The sequence below is a fragment of the Erpetoichthys calabaricus genome, chromosome 10 (assembly GCF_900747795.2).
Source record: "Erpetoichthys calabaricus chromosome 10, fErpCal1.3, whole genome shotgun sequence".
Classification (NCBI taxonomy): domain Eukaryota; kingdom Metazoa; phylum Chordata; class Cladistia; order Polypteriformes; family Polypteridae; genus Erpetoichthys; species Erpetoichthys calabaricus.
In genome coordinates, this window is record NC_041403.2 from 140,782,584 (window position 1) to 140,795,382 (window position 12,799).

At 42.8% G+C, this 12,799-nt stretch overlaps 1 protein-coding gene across 1 annotated transcript in view; it reads right to left on the reverse strand.

Moving 5' to 3' along the window:
* The window catches only part of pnp4a (purine nucleoside phosphorylase 4a), a 34,396-nt gene extending 23,047 nt beyond the window's left edge, over positions 1–11,349 (reverse strand). The window contains exons 1-2 of the mRNA XM_028810623.2: positions 11,248–11,349; positions 546–709 (exon numbers count right to left, since the gene is read on the reverse strand). Of these exons, the coding sequence (XP_028666456.1) occupies positions 546–709; positions 11,248–11,270 (187 nt within the window). The 5' untranslated portion in view covers positions 11,271–11,349. The remainder of the gene's footprint in view (positions 1–545; positions 710–11,247) is intronic.
* Between the last annotated feature and the right edge of the window lie 1,450 nt (positions 11,350–12,799).

The following is a 12,799-nucleotide window of genomic DNA, read 5'->3' on the forward strand; positions in this document are numbered from 1 at the left end:
GGGGGCAGAGCTCCCTAGTTATAAATAAAATAATATGGCCCAATATACAAATCCAAAGCACGTAATCACTAAACACACTAAGTCCTGACTCCCTAAGTTGCTTTTTGAATAGCTAAAGCCACAACAAAGTTTTCCCACAGTGTCGAAAATATTGGATGACAGAACTAGAGTGCCTCCATCTTAACTACTGCTCAGGCTATGACATCACATGGTGTAATTTCTAGAAGTCATGTAGCAGAACTAATTATAAAAATAAATTCTGTGCAGATCAAAACCCTTAAAATTACCACAATGGTGGCAGTAAAACATCTGCCCTGCATAGCCATGTTTATTACTGTAGGTGATCTTTATTTTTATTTTAATTAGATTACACTTCCATTGGCTTACACTAAAATGGAGTGAATCCATTCTTGGTTGACCCCATCCTGCCTGGGCTGGTATTTTCCTGCCATGCGGAATTACAACATGGGTTTGAGTGCTAAATGAGCCCTGTCATGCTGACCTCCTTCAATGCTTCAGGTAGCAGACCGAGGAGCTGTTCTCACCTGTGCTTTGGGGGAAGTTGGGAATATCAGAATACTTGAAAGAGTCTGAGTGCTGAAGTGCATCAGCCAGCACGCCAAGGCCGGAACCGCAGATGATGGCCACTTTCGGTCGGTGCCTGGTGTGGGTCAGGAGCCAGTCAGCTGTTGCTTGGTAATCCTTGTGGCTAAAAAACAAAAATGAGCATAGATAGGTGCTGCAAAAGTTTGAAATTCAAAATAAAAAAACACTTTTTGAGTAGGGGCACTCAATTATGGTCCTGGAGGTCCACAGTAAGTATAGGTTTTCACTCCAACCAGTTTTGTAATCCGAAGTCAGGCCTAACAGATAACACTGGTCTACAAAAAAATATTTTTTGTTTCCTACTGGGAACTTCAGACCAGCTCTCTATTAAGTTTTTACACTGATTTCATATATGAAATCGGAATTAAGCTAGCACATCAGATTTTTGAGATACACATCATTGCCGTTTTGACACTTATGAATATCAATATAATATATCAACACAATATCTAGAGTTTGTACTCTGTCCCACCAAAATTGTTTTAATGTGTTTATTCTGAAAACAAACCAGAAGACGATACCAGAGACACTTTAAAACATGTTTATGTCAATTTACCTCAATATAAAAGCGAGGTCAGTGTGCTTAAAATTGAGGCAATTGTTTTTGTGCTTGTACTGCACATCCATCTCTCTTTGCATGAACCAACAATAGTTACCCATAATGCTCGGAGTAAATTTTCCCTGATATCGGTTTTGCATCACCTTTCCTTTCTTGATGAAATCTTTCCCCATGCTCATTGCTGACATCGCTTAGATTTGGTGCAAAAAAGTCGAGATGAGAATGTAAAAAATGTGTCTTCAATGACATACTTTCAGCAGGTTCTCCACAAGCTCAGCATACAGTAATTCTCTGCTCTGTGACTGTCAAGAAAATTCTGGACAACCTGCACGAATGAAGGTGCTGACAGGGCCGTTCTTAGCAGTTTGTGGGCCCTACGCGGTTCAGAAATGTGCAGGCCCCGGATGGGGGTGGGGGGGGTCTGGGGGGGCTGAGCCCCCCCCCCCCGGAGCTCAGGAAGGTGTTCTAATAAAACGTCCGGAAAAGACCTTAGATGACCAGTAGGCCTACATGTACGCTTGTGTGTATGCAAAGTGGTAAAATATTGATTTTGTTCTGGATCTGGTAAAGGCCGGTAATATAGGGATATTTCATGATTTTATGGGGATCTCTCTGAATGAATCCGAAATGAATCTCTAAAATTAACGCTTGCTATAGTGCATTTGGCAAAGTTACGATGGCGTGACAATATTATTAGGGATTTAGGTGAAGATTGCAATTTGGATAATAAATTACCATTGTTAATAAGACTAAGAGATGCACTGAACTGAATTTCCTGGGACTGGCACAGACAGCTGCAGTGCCAGGGGCATGACAGGGGCCCCAGGCCCATAGCCCAACAAAAAAAAAAATTGTAAGTCGGGGCCGGGCTGGGGGCCCTCCTCACAGTCGGGGCCCTACACGGATGCGTAGTTCACATATGCCTAAAAATGTCCCTGGTGCTGATTCAGTTGGCTTCAGTTTCCTTTTGAACTCTTCGTCAATCATCAGTTCATGCATTTCAAGGCCAACAATAACACCTTCCTTAATTTTGGCTTCACTTTTCTCGAAACCAAACTTATTTCTTAAATGCTGAAATGCATCGCCTTTACTGTCCAGTCACCCTAGTTGTCCAAGACCTGGAACATCATAACTAAAAAATGGGACGTACTGCTGGACGAAAACGGTTTTCAGATTTGGAGTCAGCAAGTGAAATTTGTTAAAGTACAGGTGAAAGAATCTCAGTAGCAAAATGCTTGTTGACCAGTGTAATGAAACAGATATTTCATGTTTTCTGAGAACTTCATCTGTATGTTTTGTGCTCCTCTTCTTCACTCTCATTTATTTCAAAACATTGTGTAAGCACGGATACTTTATCATACAGGTACATAGGCTGAAATGTAAGCAAAATCATTGCAGGCACAAGGAGAACATACAAACTCCACACAGTATACCAGTGGCAGAATTCAAAAGCAACATCCATGAGACAGCAGTGCTAACCCTGACCTGCTGTGTCACCCTTTAAAATGTCCGCCTCTAATCTGGTTTATGGTCATGGGGTGCCAATGTCTAACCCAGCAGCATCAGGCACAACGCACTAACTAACTCTGAATGAGGGTCCATTCCATCACAATGTATAATCACACAAATTAACACACAACTACTCCAGTTAGTATTTTGGATGTGGGAGAAAAAACAAAGTATTGAAAGAAAAAATGTATGCAGACTCATGAAGAATGATCAAAGTCTGCATGGTGTGTGGAATTGTCTTCTGGAGCTGTGAGCCCACCATGCTGACCACTGCGGCAACCTAAATGGTTAGGATTCAACTTATCCACCAATTAAACATTTTATTTCAGCAATTCTCTTCATGTTTACCGGGCCTTGCATTCATTCCTGATTATGCATCCTGATTTCACCATAGCTGAGGAAATGAAGAAGCCATTGACTTTTTACTATGAGAGCAGTTTCTTCATAAAAGCAAAGGTTTGAATGTGACTGTTGTCTCGTGTGATACACTGGCATTTTAAAGGCCTGGCATTTTGATAGTGCACCAGTTCTGGAGATGGCAGGGCAGATAAATAGCAGTGGATCTTCTGTAACTCAGTTGCTTAATTGGTTCACGTGAGGCTGTTAGTTAATGTGCTGAGGTTCAGTCCTGAGCGCAGGGCATGCTGACACCATTATGGTTGAACCTCAGCTCAGTTACAGTATCAAAGCAAAAGGAAAAGATCCTTCAACAAATTCCATATATGGTGCAGTGGTCATCTGTGCAGATCAGAATCCATCCATCCATTTTCCAACCCGCTGAATCCGAACACAGGGTCACGGGGGTCTGCTGGAGCCTATCCCAGCCAACACAGGGCGCAAGGCAGGAACCAATCCCGGGCAGGGTGCCAACCCACCGCAGGACACACACATACACACCCACACACCAAGCACACACTAGGGCCAATTTAGAATCGCCAATCCACCTAACCAGCATGTCTTTGGACTGTGGGAGGAAACCGGAGCACCCGGAGGAAACCCACGCAGACACGGGGAGAACATGCAAACTCCACGCAGGGAGGACCCGGGAAGCGAACCCAGGTCCCCAGGGCAGATCAGAATTCAAATCCTAATTCAGTGAATATCAATGTGGAGTTGACATGTTCATGCAGTATTAGAGTGTGGTTGCCTCTCACAAAGCATGCAGGTTAGGCTAATAAATTGCATCCAACAAAAGTGAGTGCTATGCCATCCAGGGTTGGTTGCTGCCCTGCACAGAGCACTGCCAGGATAGACTAAGGTTGTTTACGACACAATATTGGAACAGACAGCTTCAGAAAATGGATGGACCGATCTTGTAGGTCAGTCTGGGTTAATTGCATCTGCCATATAAATATCATGAACACCAACAAATTAGTCAGAAGTGATGATGATTTCTGAAACACAGGGCTAGTCAATAACCACGGCCATCAACTACAGAAGATAACAGAGTGCCTATAAAATGTAACACTGATCAACAGAAATAGGCTCTTTAATGTTAAAGTGAAAACACATCTCTACAAAGTAGTCTAAATTATTTACAAATATAAAATCAACATAATTAATTGCATAAGGATTCACTCCCTCCAATATGACACACCAAAATCCTCACTTGAGCAGACAACATGTTTTAGAAGTCCAAGTATTAGTTCAGTGGAGATCGCCTGTCTGGAGTTTCCATTGATTGTTATCTGGAAGGGCCAACTTATTGTGAGTCAGTATGGTGGCCTAACCTACCCAATGAAGACAAAGGAACACTACAAGCAACTCGGTGAACAGGTGATTGGAATGCACAAGTCAGAGATGGAGACAAGAAAATATCCAAGTCACTGAATATTCCTTCATGTCCAGTAAGAAATAGAAAGAGTAGGACAGAGGTGGAATTGGCCTAGGGCAAGTGAGTGACCATATAGGAAGAAGACTGGTGAGAGAGGCCACCAAGAGTCCTATGAGAAATCTAAAATAATTACAAGCTACAGTGTTTGAGATTGAAGAGACTTTGCAGACCACAACTGTTGACTGAGAGCTTCACCAGGAGAGTGGCAAAGAGAAAAAAATGCACGACATCTCGCATAGCATTTGCCAGAAGACTCATGGGAGACTCAACTGGAAGTAGGTTCAATGGTCTGATGAGACCAAAATTCAGCTAATTGGCCATTGGACTACAATATATTACAAAATATTACACATTATCAAAAGCACACCATTCTCCACCAGGACGCATGGTAGTGGCACCATCTTGCTGTTATGGATATTTCTCTGCAGCAGGCCCTGTTAAGCTTCTGAGGATACAATAAATGTAGCGAAATACGTAGAAATTCTGGAGGAAATCCTGATGCGGGCTGCAAGATTTGTCTTCCAGCATGACAAGTCTCTCTATTATAAAAAAAAATATTGGGATGAGACAAGACTTTTTTTCCTGTGATGAGATGTAATCTTTTGAAGAGAGACAGAGAGACACTTTCATGTCCCACAAGACGGTCAAGTCACGCCATACTTACAACCTTTGGAAGCAAGTCCCATGAGACGGTGACTTTTGTAAGTCACACCTTACTTGCAACCATTGTCAAACAAGACCACGGTCATCTAACCTCGCAGTTGTTGGAATGCTTTTGGCAGACACACATCCTGTGCTCTCAGCTCTTAAAAATTGTATACTTTCTAGATGACACGTCAATATCTAGCAGAGAAGAAAGAGCAGCGCGTCGAAAAGAGACCTAAAAACGTCGGAGAGAAAAGTATGCAAAAAAGAAAGCAAAAAAGAACAAATATAATCTATGTGCAGATTCTGAAAATAAGGAAAGTAATAATCAGCCCGTCCCACAAGACTAGACTTTGTGCCAAGAGATTTAACCACGCTGGGGCTGGAAAAAGACAAAGTAGTACGTCGTAAAGAATTCAAAAACGTTGGCGGGATACACATACAGAGCAGGTTAGAGATAATGGTAGTAGGAAAATTCAAAAGTCTCAAAAAAAACGAGAGTAAAGATTGCATTAGCGCAAACAAACAGAAAATATTACTTGGGGAATTAACAGAACAGCGAAAAGAGATCGAATAGTGTTTGAGGATGTCTGGGGGAGAAGAGAGACAAGGCAGTGAGACAAAAGGACAGCTGCTGTACAGGCTTTTAAATGTTCGAAGTGTCGCACGAAATGCAGATCACGCAGCACGGCAGCAGCAGCAAGCCAGGAGCTGATTGAGCAAAGAGGAGGTAAAAAAAATAACCTATTTGTTTCCCATTATATCACCATGTAAGAGGGGGTTTCGGAAGAGCGACCGCATCTACTTGGGGTGCGTTCAGCCCCCCTCTTCACAATGGCATGTAGCACTGGTGGTGGGGGTTGGCGAGTGAAGCGAGCTTAAAAAACAATGTGAATATCCTGGAGTGGCAGAGCCAGAGTCCACATCTCAATCCAAATGAATTGCAAAGAATTGCTGAACATGATATCTGTGACCAGGGCGGTACAGTGGTGCAGTAAGCCGACCTGGGTTCGCTTCCTCCCTGCGTGGAGTTTGCATGTTCTCCCCGTGTCTGTGTGGGTTTCCTCCGGGTGCTCCAGTTTCCTCCCACAGTCCAAAGACATGCAGGTTAGGTGCATTGGCAATCATAAATTGGTCCCTAGTGTGTGCTTGGTGTGTGTGTGTGTCCTGCGGTGGGCTGGCGTCCTACCCTGGATTTTGTTCCTGCCTTGTGCCCTGTACTGGCTGGGATTGGCTCCAGCAGACCCCCGTGACCCTGTGTTAGGGTATAGCAGGTTGAATAATGGATGGATAGATGCATGTCAGAGCCAGGATGTGATAGCTGATAGAGACCTGTGCACACAAACTCAAGGCTGTCATGACTGCATCTACTAAACAGTGACTTGAAGGGGTGAGCACTTATGGGATCATTTTTTTGTGTTTATATTTGTAATTCATTTAGACCACATTGCATAGATCTGTTTCCAGTTTGACATTAAAGAGTCATTTTCTGTTGATCAGTGTCAAAAGAGCCAAATTAAATCCACTGTGACTCAATGTTGTATAACAATAAAATGTGACAGCTTTCAGGGGGGTGAATACTTTTTATAGGCCCTGTATGAAGGTGACCAGCTGAGTGAGTTAAACAATCATGGCATATGGTGATGTATTTTTGGTTTTTGACCGTCACTGCTTAGTAGAGTGAAGGACGGTCTTCATGGCTCAGTACATAATGGATGACGTTCCCTGTCGCCTGTAACTTAGGGGATGTGGAGCTGAACCTCGTCCTTGTTGCCTCCTTAGTGTTATGTTTAATCCCCGGAAGAACAAGGCAAAAATGCTGAATTGTTTTCAACAAGGAAAAATGTTATACCATGTCCCAGTAGCATGTAAATACCAAAACGTCAACATAAATACAGCAGGAAAGGTAAGCCTAGGTGCTATTGCTGTACTGATGTAGATTTAGTATATCTCCTACATGTGACATGTTTTGAAACAGTCAACAACGCACACTCCGACATCACAACTACTTTTCTTTAATTTTTTTTTTTTTGTTGTTGTTGCTTGCACATGAGAGGGTAGAATGTCAGTGCCTGATATGCATGATAAATGCACCGATTGTGTTATAGTAGGCTACCACAGAGCAAGACTTACTGACTTCTATATCTCCCCTGACACAAACCTTGAAAGTTACTGCATTGTGAACAGTGCATAGTGGGCTCACGTCTTTCTTGTCTTTCCACTTGATCACAATCATTCTGCACCCTACTGCAGCTTTACACAACTCAAGTCACCAGGCCTATCATGGTTGAAGACTCTGTCCCACTCATAAATATTGATGAGTTACCATAGGATAGCAAAAGGCCTGAAAATATTCAGTATTCATGATGTTTTGCACCATGATGTAATTATATCCACTAAATGGCAAAAGAATACTGTCCCGAGGTTTATTCGGGCTTAGCAGTTTACATTGGATCATAACCTCTTAACCTGAGAGGCACTTGGGCTTAACCATTGTTTCATTCAATTTTGAGGCTGAGAGATGTTTGAAGGGGCAGCACAGTGGCGCAGTGGTAGCGCTGCTGCCTCGCAGTAAGGAGACCTGGGTTTGCTTCCCGGGTCCTCCCTGCGTGGACTTTGCATGTTCTCCCCGTGTCTGCGTGGGTTTCCTCCCACAGTCCAAAGACATGCAGGTTAGGTGCATTGGCAATCCTAAATTGTCCCTGGTGTGTGTGTGTGCGCCCTGGAGTGGGCTGGCGCCCTGCCTGGGGTTTGTTTCCTGCCTTGTGCCCTGTGTTGGCTGGGATTAGCTCCAGCAGACCCCTGTGACCCTGTAGTTTAGGATATAGTGGGTTGGATAATGGATGGATGGATGAGATGTTTGAAGTTAATGCCAATGAGGTTAAACTTCTGTCAACCTAAAACTGGGCAACCCCTTCAGTTCAGGAAACTTTACACAGACAATACCTTAGTGCAGTTACATTTTTCCAGTTGTGATATGTGTATTTAGGGCTGCTCTGGAGTCCTGGGTTCATCACCTGTGTAGATTCTTCATGTTTTCCCTATGTCTGTCTGTTCCTACATTCCAAAATAATATATATATATATGAATAAAATACTTTTTAAAAATAAAAACTATGTTTAAGTTGAAAAGTGTACTAAAAAGTAAACAATAAGTCTCTCATACCTCACTCATAAAATAAAGGGTTGGCGCTTTTGCTAAGATTTTAAGAAGTGTTTTTTTGAATGTTGATTGATGAAAAGCGCCCATGCTTTTATTTTACCAGTGATGTATGAGAGACTTATTTTTTACTTTTTGGTACACTTTTTAACTTAATATAAGCAGGTTTTTTAAAAAGTACTGTGGAACCTTTGCGAGCATAATTCGTTCTGGAAACGTGCTCACAGTCCAAAGCACTCGTATATCAAAGTGAATTTCCTCATAAGAAATAATGGAAACACAGATGATTTGTTCCTCAACCCAAAACTATTCATATAAAAATGATTAATACAAAATATAAAGTAAAAATACATAAAACAAATTAACCTGCACTTTACCTTTGAAAAGAATAATGGCTGGTGTGAGTGAGTTTCTAAACTCTTGTGGGATTGCACCCAACGGGACGACACGCGAAAGAGCGTCCCAAAGCAATCGCAGTCTCCCAGCGCTGTAGCAGTTCGCCATAAAACCGAATCCGAAAAGATCGCGGACTATAAGCACCTGTTGTCGATGGGTGATACAAGGAACAAGGGACATTATAAATGCACAGGGCCCTGCCTGACTGCTGTATAGGAGAGTGGCAGATCCCACTACAATAAATAACCACGCTGTTGCTGTTTCAAGCTGAATAAAGCTGGTGTTGCTAAAGTACTGAGACTCAGCTTCGTGTTTTAGGGTGCAAGACGGGGGAGCACACACACACACACACGCGAGCAAGCGAGCACACACACACACACGTGCGCGCACGCACACACACACACAGTCACAATGCTGTAGTAAACAGTATAAGCTCGTACTGATGTTGACTATATGAGTGAGGCACACCGACTCAGACGGAGAATAGGAGACGATTGCCCACAATCCCGCAGCGAGAGAGAGAACCATCAGCTCAGTTGTGATCACATGATGCTCAGCAGACAAAGCGTATACATACTACTCGTACTGCAAGACCTCGCTCGTTTATCAAGTCAAAATTTCATTAAAAATTTTAGCTCGTCTTGCAAAACACTCGTAAACCAAGTTACTCGCAAACCGAGGTTCCACTGTATTTTTTTATATATTTTTATATTATTTTCAACTTTTTAGTCTTGGGCTTGTTTTAGTATCATTTTGTAATCAATATTTTAACACTTCCTTCAATATTTCTATTTGTTACTAGCGCCATCTATTAGTGAAATCTTTAACTATTCTTCATGTGAACATTTAATTTCTTAATTAACATGGATTAATTGATCCATCCATCTATCCATCCATCCATTATCAAACCCGCTATATCCTAACTACAGGGTCACGGGGGTCTGAAATAATGCCAATCCCAGCCAACACAGGGCACAAGGCAGAAAACAAAACCCGGGAAAGGCGCCAGCCCACCATGGGGCACACACACACCAAACACATACTAGGGCCAATTTAGAATCGCCAATGCACCTAACCTGCATGTCTTTAGACTGTGGGAGGAAACCCACGCAGACACGAGGAGAACATGCAAACTCCACGCAGGGAGGACCTGGGAAGCGAACCCGGGACCCCTAAATGCGAGGCAGGATTAATTGATCGAATAGTGAAATTGATTATTGATTCATGTATTGTCATTGGAAGTGAGTAAATGTGCAAAAGTTCAAGTCATTTGGACAATAGGAAATGGGTTAAATATCGAAAACAAGATTTGTACCAGACAACAAACAGGTAAAGTGAAAAAAAGCGTGGTAATAATAATAATAATAATAATGTCTATATTTAGGTTAGTTATCAGCTCTAAAGTGACCCAAATGACTGTACGCATCTGCAAATGTATCTTACAATCGACTATTGACCCATTTGGTGTTGCTTTCCACTTTGTGACCAAAGCTGCACGCATACACACTGGCTCCCTAGGCGCTGTAAAAAATAAAGATTTATGGACTGTAGTTGTACTAGCAGACCTGGGGTTATAAGTTTAAATTTAGTCCATCCTAGCCACTCGCACTTCTCTCTCTCCCATTCAACTAACCATGAATTCCCCTGCCACGGCTCCCAAGGCATTTCCTACAACAGGCTGGATATAAACCACCATTTTAAAACTTCTGTCACATGAGTGTCACAGCACAAGACCTGGAGGCCAAGACACGCATTTCAGGACACTGGCTTCCCTTTAGGGCTCAGCCTGCTCCTGTTTAGTTAGGCTCATGACTTAATACCCTAAAGCAGTGAAGGCCTGATGCGTCAACCCAGTACTGATGCTGTGTGTTGTGGCAGAAATGGCAGTTCTGCAAGTAACACAGCTTGAATGTGACCACACAGACAATGACAAACATGAACAGGGAACTGCAGCTCTAGCCCTGGAGACTCTCTTTTCGGGAGAAAGCTGAACCTTCATGGCTGTAAATATGATTTTGCTTTGTAAGGCTTTTGTGATAATGACCACCATATAAAACAGAGATTGTTTCAGTCGTTATTGTAATACAACTAATTTAGAAACACTGGACACAAACTGCTTAATGTTCACTATTCCACCTAACTGACTAATAAATAAATAAATTACAATTGTTAGTGATCTCGTTGTTCTAATCCCAAAGACCTGGGTTCAAATCCCAACCTGGTCACTGTCTGTATGGAGGTCTACCTGTGTAAGGTTTCTTCCAGGCTCTTCAGTTTTCTCCCACATCTGACCATGGTGCATGTTCGGTAAATCAGTGACTCCAAACTGGCCCCAGTATTCGTGAGGGTGCTCTGTCCTGTCCTGTTTGGTTCCCACTTTGTACTTAATCTTACCAGCATAGACACCTCTACACTGGATTAAACTGTTTTGGAAATGGATGGAGGAATGTAAACCTTCCACAACAGGTGCACTCCTTGTCCTGGGTAGAGAATACCCAACCCAAAGATAAATATTCTAAAGTTAAAGCAGGGGGTTTACCTGATTTGATCCATGCCCTGCATCTTTCGAGATGGCGTGATGTTCTTCTCCACTTGCTTCTCCGCCGCTCCAGACAAGTTCAATACTGTGTCACCACCTTGGGATTTCTAGTCTTCTGCGCAGCCCTTCTCTCCTTATAAATCCCATGACTTCTTAATACCATTCCTCACCCCCCCAAACATGCCCACCCCAGTGTTACCATTGGATGTCTGCTTTAGAGATGCAAGCACAGGCACCTCCCAAGGCTTTAGATTTTCTCATATTTTTGTAATCTGTACCACAGCTTTTCTCACTCATAAATAAACATTGCTATTGTGTGTAATGCCAGGAAAATCTGATGTTATGGTGTGGCTTAGCATTAATTCCAATACAACATGACCATCTTGTTTTTCTGGTGAGTCTGAGTCAGTGTGAACAGGCCATTAAAAGAGGGCAAACAACTACTTGGTCATGTAGAGAGCAGTGACCTTGAGGTCATGGCCTTCACCAGACAAGGGAAGAGAAGCTTCAAATACATTGACCTCACTAATTCACCATTTCCTGGTGGGTCATTTTCAGTAAGACGGCCACAGAGAAAGACCTAATAAAACATTTAGGCACTTGTCTCACTGGGATAAGATGAGATAAGATAACCTTCAACAGGGAGACCACAGTAACAGGAGGGAGCACCTCCTTACTGGTCTTCTGAAAGCAGAATTACACCACGGAGGCCATATTAAACATAAAATTAGATTAGATTAGATTAGATTAGATTAGATTAGATTAGATTAGATAGATGCTTTATTAATCCCAAGGGGAAATTCACATACTCCAGCAGCAGCATACTGGTACAAAAAACAATATTAAATTAAAGAGTAATAAAAATGCAGATAAAAACAAACAACAACTTTGAATAGTGTTAACGTTTACCCCCCTGGGTGGAATTGAAGAGTCGCATAGTGTGGTGGAGGAACGATCTTCTCAGTCTGTCAGTGGAGCAGGACAGTGACAGCAGTCTGTCGCTGAAGCTGCTCCTTTGTCTGGAGATGACACTGTTTAGTGAATGCAGTGGATTCTCCATAATTGATAGGAGCCTTTTGAGCGCCTGATGGAACATCTGCAGCATCTTATTGCAGATGTTGAAGGACGCCAGTCTGTCTAAGGAAGTATAGCCGGTTCTGTCCTCTCTTGCACAGAGAATCAGTATTGGCAGTCCAGTCCAATTTATCATCCAGCTGCACTCCCAGGTATTTATAGGTCTGTACCCTCTGCACACAGTCAAGTCTGATGATAATGGGGTCCAGGAGGGGTCTAGGCCTCCTAAAATCCACCACCAGCTCCTTGGTTTTGCTGGTGTTCAGGTGTAGGTGGTTTGAGTCGCACCATTTAGCAAAGTCCTTGATGAGGTTCCTATAGTCCTCCTCCTGCCCACTCCTGATGCAGCCCATGATAGCAGTGTCATCAGCGAACTTTTGCACGTGGCAGGACTCCGAGTTGTATTGGAAGTCCAATGTATATAGGCTGAACAGTACCGGAGAAAGTCCAGTCCCCTGTGGCGATCCTGTGTTGCTGA